The sequence below is a fragment of the Peromyscus eremicus genome, chromosome 18, assembly GCF_949786415.1.
Source record: "Peromyscus eremicus chromosome 18, PerEre_H2_v1, whole genome shotgun sequence".
NCBI lineage: Eukaryota > Metazoa > Chordata > Mammalia > Rodentia > Cricetidae > Peromyscus > Peromyscus eremicus.
In genome coordinates, this window is record NC_081434.1 from 9,535,690 (window position 1) to 9,557,164 (window position 21,475).

The following is a 21,475-nucleotide window of genomic DNA, read 5'->3' on the forward strand; positions in this document are numbered from 1 at the left end:
CTGAAACAGAAGCAGGGCGTGAAGATTATTATCTCATCTACTGAGATACGACGTTGTTGGCCAGAAGAAGGTCAGATGGCAAAGTAAGAGCAGGAACAAGAGCGAGCACACAGTGGTACTCATCCTGACTCACTGCTCTGAGGGCTTTCTTCACAGCCAGCTGTGCTACTGTAGTTATTTGCAATTAAAAGACAATGTTAAAGGCTTTGGATGGTGGTTTCTAGCACCTAAGCCTTCTGGGGGTTTCAAGCCACAGTTTCAGGAGGACCAGTTTTCAGGTCCACATGCGCACCTCCATCTTCCCCATACTGCCTTGGCTGACACAGGCCAGGGCTCTGGACCGACAAGGTCTTACTCCTCACCTTTCCTTTCACAACTGTTCCACCATGTTTCAAAGACAAGGCTCATTTCTCATTCATGTTAAACCCTTGAGGGTGCTCGGCCTGGAGTACAAGGAGTATAATAAGTAAAAGCTACCAAATTCAGGGATAGGTTGGAAAAGCCTTGTTCCTGAGAGAAGGGCACCCAGAGGCTGGGTCATAGTTCAACCAGGCAAACTGAGGGTAAGGCATGTATCCCTCCACATTGCCCCGGCATCTGTCTCTTTCTGAAAGTCAGAAGTAAGGAAGATGTCAAGGTAAGGAAGCTTGAGCATTACTATGTTTATCTGACTTGCAAAACAAAGACTGTGTTTTTTGATGGGGGGGGGGTGTTAAGTCTGATTAGCCTGATAGGCAAGACATTGGGGGATTAGGGAACAATTAGGTCATGTAATATGCATTACCCTTGAATTTCAGCTAAGTCTCTAACACCAGGATTTTGACAGTCATAGATTTAAAGGATATTTATAACAAGGTAGGCATTACATCCTTTGTAGGTATTTTGAAGAAAGCATTTAGAAGGCGACTTCAAATATGTGGTGGAGTATGTTGTTTTTCAGTATACCTTTTGGGGGTTCAACTGAGAAATCAAGGGCATATGCATAGGGCTGACTCCATAGCCTATATCATAATTACCACACATTTCTTAATCCATATTCTCAGGTTGTGTAAACATACACGTACGGCTTAATAGCAGATGCGTGTCTTACTGTATTTAAGGAATTCAACATAACCAACACTAACAAAAATTTTCACTATTTGGGGGCTAGAACCTGGGTCCTGAAAGGGGTCAAAGGATGGCCAATGAAAGCTTGAGGTTAGCATGCCAGTATTTCCTAGGTCTCAGGGCTGGGAAGATAGGGTCAAGCACGCTGGAAAGAGTAACGGCCAAGATGTAGTCATAATAAATGAAGGCTACTCTCTACTCCCAAATCCATCAGTGCATTTTCTCTGCTCCCAAGAAGATACTCTGGTCTCTCCTACTACCTACATGTGTTCCTCCCTGCAGGAGGAAGGAAGTCACCTGATTAGCCAGGTTGGATCTATTGCTCTCTGCCCATTCTCTCCCACTGCTGCAGGGCTATGTGGTATGTTAGGAATAATCTGTGAGACCTCCTGTCCATTCCCATGGCCAGGAGACTTCTCAGAAGAATCCTTACAACTCTTGTTCCAGATGTGGGAAATGTCAGCCAAACAGCTGGAGTGCTGGTAACAGTTTGGATCGAGAAATGACCCCCAAGGATAAAAGTGCCAAATATTTAGGAGCATAGATTCCCAAAACATTGCAGAGTTCTGTATCAGTGTTGATATGACTACATCTTTAAAACTGAAATAATGTCACTGTTAGGGCTTGGAGGAAAAGTACCTTGATTCTGGCTACAGGATAGACTTTCTTCAGTGTGTGCACTTATGTGTACAGAAGCATGCCTGTGTGCACACACACACCCATACACTATGCCCCTACACATACTTTATAGCTAACTCCAACTTTTACTTCTCAACATAGTTTGGATTGATAAAGAACAGGGTGGATTAACATATGCAAACACTATTCGTTTTCAGGGTATTTATTATACTAGGGACCGAAACTTGCGTAGAGAGTAATGAAGAATCTGGGATAGAATGGAATAAAGTGCACCCTAGAGAGGCCCAGTTACAAAGTGTTCTATGCTAGAAATTCAAGGCCTTTGGCTTTAGCTTGTAACATCAGAGAAGCAGCAAGAGAGTCTTTGAGCTTTTTATTTTTATTTTTTAAGAGAGTCTATGACTATGACTATATTTGTTTTTTTTTTCTAAGCAACATTGACAGGACTATGAAACTAGATAACTCAAAGAAAGAGTTAAGTGAGAGTGTAGGCGTGATGCTCCAGACTTGATGGAGGCTGTGTAACAAGAGCAGCAGTGATGGGGAGACACCGGAGAAGCAGTAAGACGCGTGGGCCCTGATGCCACCAAGGCACTGCCGGCCTCCACCAGGCTCTGGATGACGGTGTGAGACAATAAATCTGCACTGTGGTTAAATGCAATCATGTTGGTTTTCCTTTATAAGTAGCCGAATGCAATCCCTAACTGATGCAGGCGGACATCATAAAGAGGAGGAAATTAGGCGGGTATAAAAGCAAGCTGTTTTTCAGAGGTGGGAAGATAACAAATGCTGAGGAATAATCCTTTATGCTGGGATCAAACTGAAACTGTGGCAAATGAAAAATAAACTGCAAAAATATAATTTGGTTTTTATTGAATGGCGGTGCAAGTACATGAAATTAAAATGTGTTTATGATATTTGAAACTAAATTTGTATGAGTGTATGTGTTTGTGTACTCTCTCTGTGTGTGTGTGTGTGTGTGTGTGTGTGTGAATGCACATGCATGTGCATGTCTGTGTATGCCAGAAATTTATGTTTGGTATCTTCCTCAAATGCTCTCCACCTGTTTTTTGAGGCAGGATCTCTCACCAAATCTGGAGCTCGTTGACCGGCATCTGGTTGGATTGGAAGTCCTAGGAATCCTCCCTTCTCTTTCTCTCCAGGGCTGGGACGCCCGTGACTGTTTCGTTTGTTGTAGTGTAGACCGAGAGCCCGACTCAGCTCTGTATGCTTGTGTGGAAGGCACTTTACCAACTGAGGCATTGCCCTGGCTTCCGTAAACTGCATTTTAAGTGAAACTTTGATCAAAGAAATTGTAAAAAATATATGTTGTAAGTAATCACTGCCTTGATTCAAAAATGTAAACCTTTATCCCTCTTCTTTATTTTTTCTGCATCTTGGTTTTAATATCGAGGTTTATATTTTGCGTCATAATGAGGGTTTAAAATTTTATTTATTTGCAGAATGGAAGATAAAGCTTCACAAATGTAGGTGCTTCCAAATAGCCTTGGCACGGTGATTTTCATGTTTAGGGATAATAAATCTGAGATATTCGTAAAGTCCCGACACCCTCAACCCAGTCACATTTGCTTTTCTGTGTGTATTTTCCATCCATAGTCTTTAATTCCCAACCAGTCTTCCTGCAGGAAAGGAAGCCAAACAGTATTGGCGCCTACATAGAAAGTTTGAAAATGCTTTTGGGGAATTTACTCCTTGAGCCTAGAATTTGGGGGCTGTAAGTCTTGTTGTTCCTTGTAGTTTTGGAAACCAATTTTAGCATAAGAAGGCAAGCCAGACAATCTTGGCCAGATCTCTTTTACAAAGACCCAGTTTTGTTAAGAACAAGAAAATCAAATCATATGCTCCAGCGGCTATTTGTAATTGTTCCTGCCAACAAATGTTTTATGAGTCTGGATGAACACTGCTTGAAAAATGGCAGAGGGAGGAAAAAGTTCTTCCTGCTTTCAGATGTCACCCTTGGAAGTGACAACACATAGCAGAATCGCACCCTGTCTTCACTGCACCTGTAATTGGTCCATGACTCCAAAGAACATGAGGAAAATTGGCAAATTGAGTGAGGGTCATGTGAGAAGCTGCTGCTGCTGCTGCTGCTGCTGGTGGTGGTGGTGGTGATGGTGGGATGGGGCTGAGAGAAGAGACTTGCAGAGACTCGCAGAGCTCCATTCAGCCAAAACAGAGACCATGGCAGAGACAGAGCAGCAATAGTTTGCTTAGAACGTGAGGACGCACTGAACCAGCTGGTGGCAGCAAACACCCTGGACCCTGTCTACCACCAGGGGAACGAGGGGTGGACAGAGAGAGGGCATAAACAGAGGGGCGCAGTTCTTCCAGTGAGTGAGCGCGGCAGCTTCTGCTCCCTGCCAGCTGGATAAGGCCTTATCCTGTCACCGCTGTGAAGCGGCTAGGCATGGCTAGCCTAGAGCACAATGGGAGCTTGCAGCTTGGGAGCAAACTTCCAGCTCAGGGTAGATTCCCTCAATGGGGTGGTGAGTGCTAGTTTTTAATGGGTGGGCACAAGCCGTATGCTGTTTATATTAAAATAAGAGGGGGGCAGGCGGTGGTGGCACACGCCTTTAACCCTAGCATTTGGGAGGCAGAGACAGGTGGATCACAGTGAGTTCCAGGACAGCCAGGACTGTTACACAGAGAAACCCTGTCTTGAAAAACAAAAAACAAACAAACAAAAAAATCGGGAAGGAAGGAAGTAGGAAGAGAGGGAGGGAGAGAGAAAGGGGGAGGAGGAAAGGAGGAGAGAGGGAGGAAGGGAAACAAAGTATAACAGGAAAATCCTGTCATGGAGCAAATGCTAAAGGTGACCAAATAGAATATCAAAAAAATTTTTTATATAAAAATATACATCAAAGCCATCTTCTCTAAAACTAGAGACCACAGTAGAAACACCAGAACTCACTGGAAACTGGGTGAGCTGATGGAAATGATGTATGAGCATGTAGAGACCTGAGGCTAAGTGGAAGAAAGTCCAGAATGCCACCACAAGAGGATGAATGAGGTGTGCTCTCAGTGTAGAAGGAAGTCGGGAATGCCACCACAGGAGGATGAATGAGGTGTGCTCTCAGTGTAGAAGGAAGTCGGGAATGCCACCACAGGAGGATGGGTGAGGTGTGGTCTCAGTGTAGAAGGAAGTCGGGAATGCCACCACAGGAGGATGAGTGAGGTGTGCTCTCAGCGTAGAAGGGAGTCGGGAATGCCACCACAGGAGGATGGCTGAGGTGTGCTCTCAGCGTAGAAGGGAGTCGGGAATGCCACCACAGGAGGATGAGTGAGGTGTGCTCTCAGTGTAGCGGTTTTGCATCCCTTAACTACCTCTTCAGAAAGCTGGGCTCTGACTGGGCACAGGGGCCTCGGGTACCGACTTTTGCCACCCTTACGAACACTACAAGGAATCGTGGAAATACATTGATGACGCATCTAATTCAAACCAGGAAAGGAACAAAATCCAAGGGATTGAAGGAAAGAGTTAAACCGAAGGCAAAATGTGATGTCAAAGACCCAGATTGGGAATAATAAGTAGATACAACTGACAATTTCTAGGGGAAAAAATAAAAGCAAACCACTAATAATCTAATCACGGAAACGTTAGTAACACAAATATATTAAGGAATGTATATTATGGATGTGTTTAGAAACTGAGAAAATAAAAGAATCAATCAAGAGATTACTTAATTATATGCAAATGTATTTAAACTTGGATTAAAAAGATTGTTTTTCTAGGGAATATACAAATGGTAAAAGTGAATTCAAATAATCAGACAGAAACATAGCTGAGTTGAGAGTCGAGGATTGTAGGGACCACACGAGAGCATCAATTTCCCTGAGGATGAGAATTCAAGAGATGATGATTTCTCCTTTTATATTGACTTTTGCGATATCTCAGAAACCATCAGGGTTTCCTCAGTTAGAAGAAGCAATAATTAAGACCCAAGGTTCCAAAGATCCAGATCTGGAAAAAGGAGACTGGCTTGGGGCATTGGAGAATGGGAGAGGGAGAAGTCACCCCAGAGACGACTAGGTGAAACTTGTACCCTCACTAAAATCAAGGTTGCCCACCATAGCCCTTTATTATACAACCCTGCTTCTCCCCCATCATTCTTAGTTATTCCAGCCTATTTCCTTTTCCATTAAGAAATATTCATCATTGTTGGTAGTTGTTTGCTTACTTGTGAACTGTTGGGCCCTTCTATGAGAACAGAGACCTCATCCTGTTAAACGATGCTAGCTAGACCTTAAACATCTGTTGAATGAGTAAGTGGAGCATTTTGGTGAAGTAGCGGTGGACAATAAAGAACATGGTTACCCAAGTCATCTACTGTTTTGCATTGTGGGGGTTCAGCAAATCTGGGGCAACTACAGGCTTACAGAAGAGAGAGTGTACGAGGTCTGTCTGGATCAGAGAGGCTAGGGCATTGGGTTTTCAACCTTCCTAACCCTACAAATCAGTGGCTCTCAACTTTCCTAATACTGCAACCCTTTAATACAGTTCCTGATGTTATGGTGACTTCCCAACCATAAAATTATTTTATTGGTACTTTATAACTGTAATTTTGTGACTGTTATGAATCATAACATAAATGACATGCAGGATATCTGATATGAGACCCCCCCCAAAGGGGTCATGACTCACAGGTTGAGAACTGCTGGGCTAGAGGGACAAGTTGGAAAGACCAGTTACATGTCAAGATATGATAATTAATAAGAAGAAAATAAGTATATTTTATACTTTGCTTATGAAAAGTCAATATAAATAGTAACAAGCTAGCCGGGGGTGGGGGTAGGTAAGGATGGGGTGGGAGTGTGTAGGGGTGGAGTGGGGGTGTGTAGGGGTCGGGGGTGTTGAGGGTGGTGGCACATGCTTTTAATCCCAGCACTTGGGAGGCAGAGACAGGTGGATCTCTGTGAGTTCACAGCCAGCCTGGTCTACAAAAGCAAGTTCTAGGACAGCCAGGGCTATTACACAGAGAAACCCTGTCTTGAAAAATTAAAAACAAACAAAAAAAAACCCAAACCAAACAAAAAAACAGTCAAAAGCTAACTCCACCTGGTTTTCATGCAATGCCTTAAGAAACCCAGACTCAGAGATCTTGATGAACAGCAAGCTCAAAATGAAGGATGATTACAATGTGCAGTCCAAACCCACATGCTACAGTGGGTGACCCTGGCAGGATCGGCTGTCTTCATGAGGACAGGGCAGGCTTGCTGAGCTGAGGACTGGCTTCTGAGTGCTATACTTGAGTAAGCACAGAGTTAAACTTGGGCGTATTGAGAAGAGAGAGCCACGGGCCAATAAAGAGGCTCAAAAATAGGTTAGGTGGGGGAGCAGTTAAAGGAACTGGGCTATTTTGCTTGAAGAAGGAAAACTTAAAAGAGAAGTGATAACATCATCCAGCCGCCGAAAGGCCTGCCATGTGGAAGGGGCTGGAGCCGGTTCTGAATCACCTTGAGGGTGTAACTAAGAATAATTGACAGAAACCAAGGGCTGGGCAGATTTCAGCTCTACACAGTGAGGACTTCGGAGCTGTCAGAACTGCTGGAGAGAGAGGGAAGGCAGAGAGAGCCTGTCAGCTCAGGGCTCAAGGACACACAACACGCTCACACTCAGCATTGCTGGACACAGCCCCAAGGACCACACCAGATGTCAGACTAACTGGCTTCTGCATCTTCCCCTCACATGGGAACCCATGACCAACAATGACCTTCGACTTGCCATTTCCTTCATGAGTCTCGTCCGTCATGTGAACATGTTCCGTCAGCTCAAGCATTCGACTGATGTAAGGCATTGTTACATTTTTTTAAATTATCTCAACTCTGCCCCATCACCATAATCTCTTAGTTTCTTCAGCCTTATAAAGATTTTAATGTGTCAGTGTTAAATTTATATTATTATGACCATTATTCAATTTTTTTGAAATGCTTCATAAAGTAGTTTTTCATCTTTTACTAAGGAAAAGATATATTTCATATGCCAATCATGGTCCTGGCCTTAGGGTGCAAAAGGCTGGAATAGTTGAGTTTGCATGTATCACCTCATAGGGCAGAACTCACTGATATCAATAGTTTTCTTACAAGAAAATGTGTGTAAAATGTTTCTGCATTAGTAAAGAATAAATCAACACATCCACCAATAAAGAAACTCCACTTACTGTGATAAAACTTGACTAGGGTCCTTTATCTGGCATCGCCTTATGTCCCAATCATTTTCAGGCAATGAAAATGTGACATTGGGTGGCATGGCTAACTTATCACAAGATATGATGACTCGGAAGAATTGCCGGATAAATGAAGGGTTGAATTTTATTTGTGGTGGGGGATGGAGAGATGGCTCAGCAGAGGACCAGAGTTTGGTTCCCAGTGCTCACATCAGGTGGCTCACAACTCCTTGTTACTCTAGCTCTAGAGAGATGGGATATCTCTGGTCTCCTGCACTTCTGTGCTCATACTCAACACACCATTTTACACACACACACACACACACACACCATAATCGATCTTGAACTTTACCTGAGATGTCCGACATATCTTCTCCACCAAATTCCAATATCATGACTATGTAATAGTTCGGGAAATTGATAAAATATGCCCTTTTGATTTCTCCCCACCCATTTAGGACTTGGCAGAGAGGGACACAACCAAGGCAGGCTGATCAAAAAGAAATAGGAACCGAGATGAGAGGTGGCTGGATATACAATCAAACCTGTTCTCCACGCTGTCTGTGTTATGGATGTCAGCAGGATGTCTGCAGAGACACGTCTATGATACACCTTCATATATCACAACTACATCACCCTAACAATGAGTACCAAGGAAAACTGTGGTTTTCATTCAAGCCAGGCATGCCCAAGAATCAATGGGGCCACTAGTTATTGGCAACTCTCTTGTTTACAGGCTCAGATCCCCCTTCCCATCTTTGTGGAATGCTTGCTAAAACCACAACACAATGGAACCTGTCTCCATTAACCCTGCCAAACGGTCTGCTTCATATCCACCTAAGCTTTCTATATGGAACACTTGGCCATCAGGAACCCTTCAATGTATGATAAATGCCATGACTTACAAGAAGGAGAGAATTCCAGGGCAGGAGGCGAAAGTGCTTAGGTTGTTCAAGGTGGACTTAAGATATAGGTTACCAAAAGACATTCTGCACATGGAACAGAGGTAAATCTTCTATACCTTGACTCCCATAGCTGGCATCAATTCCAGACCCATCCCAGGAGTCCACAGCACTGTCCACGCTGGGCACCGTGGAGGGGTACACATCAGAGAGCTTGCCAGGCTTCTGTATTGGGGAGGAGTCCTCTTCACCATCTCCCAGGTCACTCGAGTGGCTGGGGATGGGGAACTTCTTGGGACTTGATGCTGATTGGGCTTTACAGACAGGGAAAGAGGGTATGCATCAGTGTAAATTCAAATAAAAAGATCCTCGAATATTCTAGCTGGAGAGCCATTTCCCTAGAAACACACACAGATACTAAGCACATTCTTTAGGGAAAGAAACACACTGGAAATTCTTAATTGGGACTCTTGTCCCAACTCACCATCTGTCTGTTTCTTAATTTTCAGGGTGACAGTCTCTCCTGCCATCTGTAGCAAGTGGATGGCTTCACTCAGAGGCTTTCCCTTCAAGCTGCTGCTGTTGATGGCTAGGATTCGATCTCCAATGTGGATCGCTCCAGTCCTGGAACACCAGACAGAGGTCGGGAAGGTAGACAGACACACCAGACAGGGCTAGGGAAGGGAGACACAATCCCTGCATGCTTCTTGGGGTCAATTTCCCAATATGCCTGCACATTAATTATAATAAAGACTTGGTGAGGTCTCTAAAATTCACTTCTAGCTTGCTCTTGGGAAATGCCGTAAATGCATCTGTTGTGAATTACTTTTTAGTAATTTCCAATAAAATTAGAAAGAGTGTCTTAATTAGTTTTGAGAATGGACTTGGGTATTTTTTAAACTCCAAGAAAGCTGCGTCATTTGGTAAACTCCTTACAGGTCCCCAGGAAATGAACTCGGAGGGGCAACATTGTAGCAGTGTGTAGCAGGCAACATTCTTGATTCCCACAATTTAAAATGTTTAATGCAAAGAGGTGCTCACTTTAAGACAAGTTCAAGAGTTTGGGGCAGACAATCAGACCAGGCAAGAGCTGCAGCAGCCTTTGCCTCATTCTGAGGTTGAAAAGGATGAATGGAGGATTATTTAGGGCTAAGTTTAAGTCTGTCTCTGTCACCCACCAGGTCAGCTGTGTGATGACATGGTCACCTTATTTTAACCTCTCTGGGTATTAATTTCTCACCACTAGAATGGAGGTGATCATCTCAAAGGGAAGCCCCGAGGATGAGATGGAAAACATGTATAAGAGCTTGGTTTGAAATGTGGATAAAGAAAACAGTCAACCACTCAACCGATTTATCAATTTTTGGGTGTGTGGTCTATGTATATGTTTGTGTATGCACATACATGTGTGTGTGGGAATGTCAATGTCAGAAGCCAACACTGGGTCTCAATCACCTTCTACCTCATTTATCTATCTATCTATCTATCTATCTATCTATCTATCTATCATCTATCTATTCACCTACCCATCATCTATCATCTGTTGTTTCTACCTATCTATCCTTCTATCCATCTATCCATGTATCCATCCATCCATCCATCCATCCATCGATCTATCTATCTCTATTGATTTATTGATTTATTATTGTTTAAGTCACAGCCTTTCACTGAATCTGGAGCTCATCAATCTGCCTAAGCTGGTTGACCCTGAGCTCTAATGGTCCATCTCTCTTAGTGCTCTGGTGCTGTGGGGATAGATGCACACTTCTGCCCCTGACTTTCACATGGTACCTGGGATGCAAACTCTACATGCCTGTGCAGCATGTGCTTTGCCAAGGCATCCATCTCCCAGCCCCAGAAAAGATATCAATTTGCTGATTAATACACCAAATAGCTGTATTTTTTAACCCTTCTCTTTATACCCTCATCCAATCTGAAAGAGTACACTGGAATGTACAATTCTGATGTTTATGTGTCATTGTTGGAAGCACAGAAAGGGACAGGAGAAGACCCAGAGATGATCGACAGTGTCAATCATCTTTACCCTGAGATAGAGTCAAGCCTAAGTACAAATGTCAGACCTTGGCTGCACTGGGTCTCTTTATAAGTTCAGATAACGAAGGAATTAACCCTGTTTACAAGGTCGCTGGGGACTGAGTGCTTTGACCACAGCTTGTTGTTGGAGGACAGATATGGTACAGTGCACTGGTCAGGAGGGGCTGCTTAACCTGTTTACCATTGTAGTTTGAGTTATGGAATTTTTCTCTGAAAAAAAAATCTCTTCTCTCATAGAGTATTAGTTCAAGAAAGATGTAGATTGTGAGATCTAGGTGTAAAGAAACATTTTTGCTGAATCCGTTGTTGTCTAACAATAACTAACTAGGACGGGGTGGGGGGCAGGTGCCTGAAGAGCATACACCCTCTCCCAGGTGTCTCTGCTAAAATCAGAATATTAAATCCCAGTCGAGTAGCCCTGGCTCGCTACCTCAGCCCCCTCATCCGACAGACAGAACTGTCAAGAGAGCTCTGACTTCTAAATAAGGGACCTTGTAGTTCTGAAACTCTGCAGCGCTACATTCCTATCTTGCAAATGACCGTCATCAAATGTCAGCCTGAATGATGTGCCGGAGCATTCTCGAGGTAAGTCACTGGAAAAATAAAGTTATAGAGTCTGTTGTGTGCCCAGCAACATGCCTCAGGGGGAAAAAAAAAGCGCAGTTCAGCGGAGGGAGGGCAGAGAGCAGGTGGGGCCTGTGTATCCCTGTCAAAGAACAAATGGACAGTGCTCAACAAGCCACTGTTGAGAGGGTGACTACACTCTGTCAGCTGTAGGCTTTGAGGACCAAGTCTTCATTATCGTCCCCGCAATACAGAGACGCTTAGTCCAATACCTGCCAGGCAACAGAAAGCTCAGCAAATGTTGGCAGAATTGATTTGGACAAGCCTTTTAACCTCCCTCAACTTTAGTCTCCTCTTCTCAAAATGGACATAGTATCAATCTACCTGCAGCCGACTGTGGTCTCCCAACACATTTTTTTTTTTTTTAAAGAGAGTAATACCCATGCTAAGCCTATGGCATCCTTCACCGCCTGTTAAGATGCCCTTCAATGTCAAGTCAGAGCTCTGCCTGAGAGTTCCCAAGCTTGAAAATCAATCCTCTGTGCAGATTTAAAAGTCAACAGATAAACAGCCAGGAGAAGGGAGCATGTTTTCACACAGCTGTGAGGGAGCAAGCCCCTCTCAGCCACAGGTAATTATAACAGTTCCTTCAAATTTTACCTTTCAGCTAATCCCCCTTTAGTGAGGCTTGAGATGATTATAGGATCAAAGGGCTCTTCAGTTCCTGAAATTGTGATGCCAAGGGGCCCCCCATAGCGCTTCAGCTCCACCGTATAAATGATCGCTCCGGAACTTTCTTGCTCATCTGCAGTAAATGCCAAGGAATCGTAATTGGTTTCGTTGCAAAAAGAAAAATAATGCATATATTCCTCTGTAGAGCAGGAAATCTGAGACTTCGCTGCTGAAACACTATGGCTCAGAAAATAATTATTTCAGGAAGTAGCATTTCCGTAATAGGATTTCACATTCTAATTCAGGGATGAAGTTGTCATGAGCGCCAGGGATGGGGAACTCTTGTATTTAACCAGTGGGTGGCCCACCTAACGATGGCCACAGAACCCTCCATGTTATGTCTCTGCCAGGCACAGTGCTTGGCCAGCCTTTCACTAAGTAGGTAATCAATCCCCATGGAATAAATACACAGCTGAGTAGACAATACAGAATGAGAATGCCGCTCAGTAACTCAGAAAACTGTCCATTTCCAGGATTTACAAACACACCATTTCTCAACCTAAGAAAATCAGTTTTGCTCAGGGTTGGACCAAATGATAATACTTGTTTACACTGGACCCAGAGAGGTTATCTTAAAGACAATACCAGGATTTTATAAAATTTTTTCATATAATTCCATTGACAGTGTCTTAGTCCTATTGATCAACCCAGGGGCATTGAAGCATAGGTTTGAATAATGCTGTCTCTGCTACAGAGTAAGAGCTGATGCTAACTATTCATACATTGCAGGAACCTCTACCAGGCCGCCATATAGTCATGTGTTCTGTAGGCCATTTAATAGTGGTAAGAAAGGAGACATTTCTGTTCTTCTTCAAACATTTGTCAGAAAGATGTCCTAAGACACTTTCAACATGGTGGGTGCCATGACTTTGTTCGGGTTGCATGATAAAGTCTCAGGATCAAAGGATTTTTATTTGCTTATGTTTAGAATTCCTGCCATTTGTTTTATCCGTTGGCCTGAGAGCTGTGAATGGTTAAGGAGCCGTTTCATTTCTGTACCTCAGGATACAATGAAATGGTCCAGTAACTACTTGAACAAAATAGTCAGTTTTTACAGTCAGAGTGTACAGAGTAAGGTATTCATGGAGCCACATTTTTTTTTTTTTTTTTTTTGCAGTAAGCAGCTGTTCATTTACGATATGAAATGCTCAAATAAGGAGGCAAAGAAAAGCTTGAGTTAACAATTCAATTATCTGTGTGTGCAGTGAAGAATTAGGGGGAACATAAAAGGCAAGGTCAGGGGGGTAATGCGGGCAGGGACGTACCCTCTTTTATCAGCATTTACTTTATTCTTGGCCATAGCCTGGGAGTTCTGGAATGCAGCCACCGTCACTTCCCACGGGCTCTGCTCCTCACCAGCTCCTCATGCTGGGAATCAAAGACCACCCACCATAAGATGCAATGCTAGAATCAACGCCTTAGGTTATAAAAGTACTCAGTATCTGGCTCAAGTGGGATCAGCAGCTTAGGCTCCTCCGCATCATGTTGAAGAGCTCTGGGAGATGGCCCCCAAGTTTCTTCTAGGCTGCAGCTTACGGTGTGGTGAACAGGCCGGTCAACATGAACTACTCAGGGCTCCAGAGAGAAGCATCAGGAGATGGTTTAATGAATTCAAGCTCAGAAGCCCACATTTTCTGGTAGTATAATATTTTGCTACCTGCCAGAGCTGTCTTTGATCTAAACGAATTAGGGATCTAGTGAGTAGATTACATTTCTGTTGCAAGCTGCGTCAATAATTATATTCTGAATAGAATCTGGAATGATTCATTTGATTAGAGACCCTGACATCATTAAATAATAGCTAATATCATTTATTTCTGCTGGTTTTCCACTGGCCGCTCTGTTAGGAGGGCGTGCTGTGGGGCAAACCTTGACCTTTTGGTGTGCTCCATGTAATCTGCATGTGAGAACAAGCACCAGGCACCATCCAGATTGAGGCATTAGCTTTCTATGAGAATTGGGAAAATGCAGTTAAAAGCCACAGGAGACCCAGGGATTTTTGGAAAAGTTTTAGGTGAAGCTTCAGCCTAGATTAAAACACTGGCTGAGAGGTAGGTGAACTCGGAGGCAGACCCACTTGCTGAGAGGAGTGGGGAGACCTTGTCCAGTTAGCTTGTCCTTACATCACAAAAGGACAAACAACACAGAGGACGATGGAGTAGATGGATTTAGGATAGTCGTGTTTCAGGCTAGCTTACATGGGGACGTTTTATATTAGCACCTGGGTAGTCGGTAAAGAAGACAACCGCTGGGCACTCAGTGTGTGATATAGACACAAAACAAGAAAACGTCAACATTATACTAAAAGCACATTCTTTAAGTGGTAGTGGCGAGGCAGAAAGTAGATCTATGGGGATTCTAAGGTAAACAAACCAACTGTTTGAAAAATAGATTTCAAAGCTGGGCGGTGGTGGCGCATGCCTTTAATCCCAGAACTCAGGAGGCAGAGCCAGGTGGATCTCTATGAGTTCAAGGCCAGCCTGGTCTACAGAGAGGCACCAAAACTACACAGAGAAACCCTGTCTCGAAAAAAAAAAATACATCTCAATTATCTCTCTCTGTCTCTCTTTTTCTTCATTCACTTTCTTGTTCTCTCTTGTCTCTGTCTCTGTCTCTGTCTGTCTGTCTGTCTGTCTCTCTTTCTATATATATACCACACTGCTGGAAATCAAGAACACTGCTGAGATACATGTCGATATTAAGATCACCGCTAATACTTTTAACTGGGTTTACACTTCCAGGGACCTTCCTTTAGGGATATTGTTAATGTTTATAGGACGGGACGCCTGGGACTACTTCCAGATAATTCAGAGGGAGGAGAAACTAGGCAGAGAATTAGCAAACCATGGCTGTTGCTGAAATTTCATAATTTACAAACTGTCTCTGTGCACGATTTTACTAACAAGGTAAAGAGCAAACAAACAAACAGAAAACCCACAACACTCCTAGAAATGTCTACACAGATGCCTCAAGTAACTAGGTGTTTGATTAGCCCGCTCAAGTAAATAGGTGTTGGATTAGCCCGCTCCTTCTTCCCATTGGTGGCAGTGGCTGCCCTTACATGGTCCTATGTAAACCACATGGCCCATCTGGCTATCAGGCAAGGTGCCCAGGCTTCCCTCTGTGACTTGCCCTTGAGGAGGCCCCAGCTGGCTCTGCCTAGTTTTTTTACAAGTAAGATTTCCTTCTAAATGGTTTTCCTGTTTGGGACCCATCCTTCACCTTCCTTTTGCATCCAATTTCACTAGTGCCACCAACTCACGAGGCTTGGTCTTTCCTCCTGGAGCCTCTTCAAAACACCAATCTGAATAGAGTACAATCTTAGGTGAAGCCTTCTCATGAGTTCACCAACTCCTTAATAGATTTCAACCAAGCCTTTGCAAGAGCGGAGTTCCAGAGGGCCTCTCTGCCCTCTTCTATTTCAACCCAAACCCCAGAGTCTCCTGGTAGACTCACAAGTCCTTGCCCGGCCCTTTGAGGATGAGTAAAGTCTTCAGACTTTTAACCCCTATGTACCCATCTCTTCCATGTTGTGCTCCTGGGGAATTTCTCCTCCTACCTCAAGACTTGACCTGTGTGTGCCTTATTTTCTGAGGAAGTGTCTAGTCTCTGTGTGGGCCTTATTTTCTGAGGAAGTTGGGTTTGGGTGTGCTTGCCTGGGACATCTCATAGCTTCTGTCTATCATGTTAGTGTTTCTTACCTTTAGCTCCCCCTTTTAACTAAGAAGAAAAAAAATAGTTTATGTTTTCTTGAATGAAAGCGATTAAAGGCTGAGGAACAAGATTCAGCCAGGTAGAGCTGATCTTTGAAGTCCACATGCTACTGTCACACAGTGCCTCAATCTTTCATCCCAAGGACCAATTTTTGACAAGATCTATCTTCTGGCGTATACTTTCAATTACATACACACACACACACACATACACACACACACACACACACACACACACACACATATTTAATGTATATTGGTGTTTTGCCTTCACGCATATATGTCTATGCACCACCTGCATGCCTGGTACCCAAGAAGGCTAGAAGAGGGTTCTAGGATCCCCTGGAACTGGAGTTGCAGATGGTTGTGAGCCGTCATGTAGGTGCTGGGAACTAAACATTGGTCCTCTGGAAGAGGAGCAGGTACTTTAACCACGGAACCATCTCTCCAGCCCCTATCCTCTGCTTTTAATGATTTTTCTCATTAGACTAAAATCACCTAAACACATGGCTTTATCTTCATAACCTCACGCCCTAGAGCCCTGTCTGGGGTCAGGGAGAATCCAGGAAATGCTGAAAAAGAGCAACAGGACAGATGATTGTTAGCATGCCGCCAGATTCCCAGGAAGAGCGCTCTGACTGAGTTCATGTGTCAGCCAGCCACGTTAGGCCAAGTCTATGTTCTGTCTTCAAGACAGGTGACACAAAGCCAGTGCACCTCCATCTAGAGCGTGAAGCTAAGACCTTGGTGGCCGCTAGGGGGATCAGCCGACCCTGAACTTCCTCCCTACAAGGTTCCTAGAGTGTCAGTCAGTTCAACTTCAGGCTGAACTCCGGAATCCATCTGCCTTTTTGGGTTTTGGCCCAGCTGGCATCTGAAAGCCCGCATCGCCCAGGAGGAGGGCACAAACAGCTATGTGGAAAGCTATGTCCAGACCATTTTGGAGGTGGAAGCTCGCCAAGCCGCTCTGTCCTTGAGGCTGCCCTAACTTTCGAAGCTTAGGTAGGAGCAGCTAGAATATTCAACCACGGGAGAAACTGTCTGTGAAGGCAGGGTGTAGCGTCACCAGCAAGTTTCAGCGCGAGCCTAAACAGATGTTAATGATATTATAAGCAGCGTTTGTATTACAACAGCAGGTTTACAGCTAATAGTGAAAGGCAGGAAAGGGGCCAGCCTGCTCGTATGTTCAGCTTAGCTCTAGTTAAGGAAATTAATGGGACCACAGAACAGATGCAGAATTGCTGCATTACTTATCTGTGATGTTATTTTCAGCCTCCTTGAGTGCTGCCTGTTTAACAAAATGAACGCTATCTGGCTTGAATCCATAATGGCAGCTGCTGCCATGGCCAAATAGGAGGTTCGGATTCAGGAGCGAGGCTTTGGAAGGGATACATGTGCAGGTCAATCAAAGTTCACTTCCACTAAAAAAAAAAAAAAAAATGATGGAATTAGTTTTGGAGTATGGTTGAGTTTCTTGCAGTTGGACTAGCCCGGGGGAACGAACCGCTCAGAGCAACCCTCCCTACATCTGCCTCACGGCGCTAAGCCATTTTACCTGGTTGCATCAAGGCAGTGCCACTGAGGGGTTCGCAGGAGCTATGGAAGGTTTATGAGCGGAATTAAACGTCTTTATGAAAGTGATCCTTTCTGAGTCTCAACATGTCATTCGGAGACCAGCAACTTCAGCATCATCTGGGACCTGGTTAGAAATGTAAATTCTCTGTGCCTTCCTAGACCTGGAGCAACCACAGACTCCAGAGGAGGGGTTCCAGTTGGCTGTGTGAACAGCCCTGGCGATTATCAGGTGCCCTTGGGTACCATTACTATAAAAGATCAAATGTGCGACAGCTAGATTCTCCCAGGGCTCAACACACAGCCGAGACTCATGGGAAGGCATCTCCTCTCCAATCTAGGTTTTAGGGGAATAGCTACTTCAAATAACTTAGCTTGACCTCACACTGATAAACTGAAAATGAAAACAGAACCCAAAAAGGAAGCCCAGATAGAATACACGCAACTAGAAGTAAATGCTAAATTTGTATAATACTGTTTTATACAATAAACAAAGATAATTTCTTATGGATAGGACAAGCCTGGACATATTTTTTTCTATACCTATGAGAACCTATGAAGAAGGCCAAGAATTGACGATTCTACAAACTAGTTCTACAGCTGAGGGAAGACATTGAAATCAAGAGCCAACACAGCAGCTGCCGGTTTAAGGGACAGAAAGGCAACAGTTCATTGCCAAGCCTGGAAAAACACAGGGTCATGGATACACTTGTATCAATTTGCACAAAGCCCCTGCAAAGTCTCTGCCCGCCTCCTCCTTAGGACCTAGCGGCATCTACAATGTCACGTGATGGCATGGCTCTGTACAAGACACGGTCAAGGCAAAATGACAGACTTCATTTCAAGAGAGTTCTATACATCTTTGCGGACCTGGGGAATGGAACAGCAGCCACTGTGCTGGAGCCTTGGACAAGAGCCTTCTCCTTTGCCCTGCTCAGTTACACACAAGAGCTTCTGATGCCGAAATGTCATCGAATCTAGAGGGAGAAAAATACTCAAAACTCCAAGTGTTCCTCAAGCCTTTAAACCATCACAAAATACAGCTAAAATTAATTTCCTCTAATTGTGGCTGTTAATAGCACTCACTGGGTTCTACTAGGTATAAACGTTTTGCTAAGATATAGTAATGACTTCCTTTGATCCTTAAGATAGCCATAGACTGTAGATATTAAAAGATACGCATCTTTGTAGATGAGGGAACTGATGTTTGGGGAAGCTATTTGTAAAGTAATTTCCCAGCTGTGAAGCCAGTCTGCTTGGTGTTCCCAGTCTTTTCATCCAACATGAATAAAACCAGTGGTGTCTAACCAATGACTTGGGACTCATTCCCTGTGTAAGGTCCCGTAGCGGCTCTTCCCATAGGCTTTGGGGTCAACTTTAAACTTCCCACAGTTTACAAGGCCCACGGTGATGACCTAGCACGCCTTTCCACCTCATCTCCTACCATATCCTTCACATATTGTATGCTTCCGTATATTAGCCTGCTGGGCTGTGCCACATTCTCTCTGACTTCCTGTCCCTTCCTCATAAACTCTTTCCAGTTCAAGGCAATTGAGTCTCCTGGGCGAAAAACTCAATGCTTCCGCCTTCTCTTTCCGTCTTGCAGTGTATTAGTCACTATGAGAAAATGCCTGTGAGAACAACGTAAAGGAAGTGTTTATTTTGGCTCATCGTTTCCAAGGGTCCAGCCCCATGCACTCAGGCAGAGAATAGCATCGTAATAGGGGTACATGGTGGAGGAGGGTGTTCGCTTCCTAGTATAATCTTCAAAGGCATTCACCTAGTGACCTACTTCCTCCGACTAGGAGGAAGTGCCATACTTCTGAAAGTTCCAAGAATTTTTACAAATAGTGCTGCCACGTACATGTACATCCACATAGCTACTTATCACACTTGTAGGTGTATATGTGTGTCTGTGTTCATGTATGTTCATGTATGTGGAAGCCAAAGATGGACGTCCTGTGTCTTCCTCAATCACCCTCCACCTTCTCTTTTGAGATAGGATTTCTCAAGGAACCTAGGGCTGGACAATCTGGCTAGCATTTGCTAGCCAGCAAGACCTAGCAATCCTCCTGTCTCTGCCTCCCCAGTTGGTATTACTGGTACACAATGCTGTACCCAGCTTTTTACACAGGTACTGAGAATTGAACTCAGTCCTCATACTTGCATGTTGAGCATTTCACCCACTGAACTATCTCCTTAGCTCCCTCATCATATTTTTTAATTACTAATTTTTTATTGTTTCTCTTATTTGTTGTTGACTGACCCAAGTATAGAGATTGTAACCTCATTATTTAAGAACTGGCAGTCCCCCAAACAGATCCGTGGTACCTCTCAGACCCTAAAATGCTGATAGCATGATTGAAAAGCAAAGACGACAACATTTGAGAATGACTCTACAGGCTGGCTGGCAGAGAGAATATATAGAAGGAGAAATCTAGAAACAAGAAAGTAGCCAGAGGAGGAGGACGACCCAGGGGGCCAGCCACCCAGCTACACAGCAAGCCACGGAGTAAGAAGAAAGAAAAGCATACAGGAATAGAAAAGGAAAAGCCCAGAGGCAAAAGGTAGACAAGCTAACTAACATTAAGGAAAGCTGGCTAGAAACAAGCCAAGCTAAGGCTGGGCATTTATAATTAAGAATAAGCCTCCATGTGTGATTTATTTGGGAGCTGGGGGTGGGCCCCCAAAAGAGCAACAACAACACAGGAACAGGTAATTTAAGGAAGAAATGGAAAACATCTAGAGAATGGGAAGCCCAGGATTGGTCTGAATAAGATTTCAGGGCTATGTAGAAAGTCATCCTGAATATTATTCAAAAACATTGAGATGAATGGTCACAGTTCAATTCTTCTGTATGACTTCAGATTAAACACAACATCAAACTTCAAAAATCAGTGGCTAGTCTAATGATCAATGCTCTTTTTTTCTGCTAAGTTATGTCTTGATTGAGGAACGGAATGGAGGGAAAGGGATTTTAGGAGGTAATTATAATAATAAAAATAGACCCTGGTTCATTGCACATTGACTCTGCCAGCTAATAAACCACCAAGTAACACAGTCTTTGTAAGGTAGGTGCAAAACCCTATGTGTACATGCAAATGAAGTCAAATTTGACACAGTTTTTTAATAACTTGTCCAAACTTATACAGTTGAAAGGTGGTAAACTTGGACTTTAAACTCAAATATGATTTTAAATGTGTGTGTCATGGCTCTAAATGGAATGTCTCCATCAAATCTCTCCCCTCAGAGCTCAGGGAACCCCAAGGAAGAGGAGGCGAAAAGAGTATTAAGAGTCAGAGGGGATGGAGGACACCAGAACAGGTCCTCTGAATGAACTGAGCAAAGTTCACATACTCACAGAGGCTGGAGCAACAAGCACATGGCCTCCACAGGTCTGGATCAGTCCTCTGAATATATATTACAGCTTTCAGCTTAGTATTACTTTTTTATGGGACCCCCGAGTGTGTGAATGAGTGTGTCTGGTTCTTGTAAATTCTTTGGGGCTCTTTTCCTTCCATTGGATTGCCCTGTCCAACTTCAGTGTGATGGTTTTTGTTTTGTCTTATTATATATTTTGTTGTTTTGTTGTTAGAAGACTGTTTCTTTTCTAATGAGAGACAGAAATGGAGTAGATCTGGATGCAAGGGGAAGTATTGGGAGGAGCAGAGGGAGGGGAAACTGTAATCAAGATATATTGTATGAGGAAACAATCTATTTTTAAATAAAAGGGGTATTAAAATAAGATATGTGCTCTTTATGATCACACAAGCTCTTAAGAACTAATTTTAACCAAGTATTACACTTGAAATGAGAAAGGTTTCCCTATCTGGCTTTGCTCTTCATACAAAAGAATTCACTTATTTGAGCTGTATTTTCTTTTCCTGTTTTTCATGAGTTTGTGTGTATAGTATGCATATGTGAATACATGCATGTTTTCTATATGTGTAGGCATACATGTAGATGCCTGTCACATGGATGTGGAGGCCCAAGGCGGACGCTAGAA

General features: G+C 43.6%; 1 protein-coding gene across 5 annotated transcripts in view; it reads right to left on the reverse strand.

Moving 5' to 3' along the window:
• Grip1 (glutamate receptor interacting protein 1) overlaps positions 1-21,475 on the reverse strand; it is a 100,226-nt gene that overhangs the window by 38,363 nt on the left and 40,388 nt on the right. For 3 of the 5 annotated variants that reach the window (XM_059245490.1, XM_059245489.1, XM_059245493.1), the window contains exons 7-9: positions 12,113-12,257; positions 9,318-9,457; positions 8,953-9,147 (exon numbers count right to left, since the gene is read on the reverse strand). In XM_059245490.1, the coding sequence (XP_059101473.1) occupies positions 8,953-9,147; positions 9,318-9,457; positions 12,113-12,257 (480 nt within the window). The remainder of the gene's footprint in view (positions 1-8,952; positions 9,148-9,317; positions 9,458-12,112; positions 12,258-21,475) is intronic. The other 2 variants (XM_059245491.1, XM_059245492.1) reach the window with 1 other exon arrangement.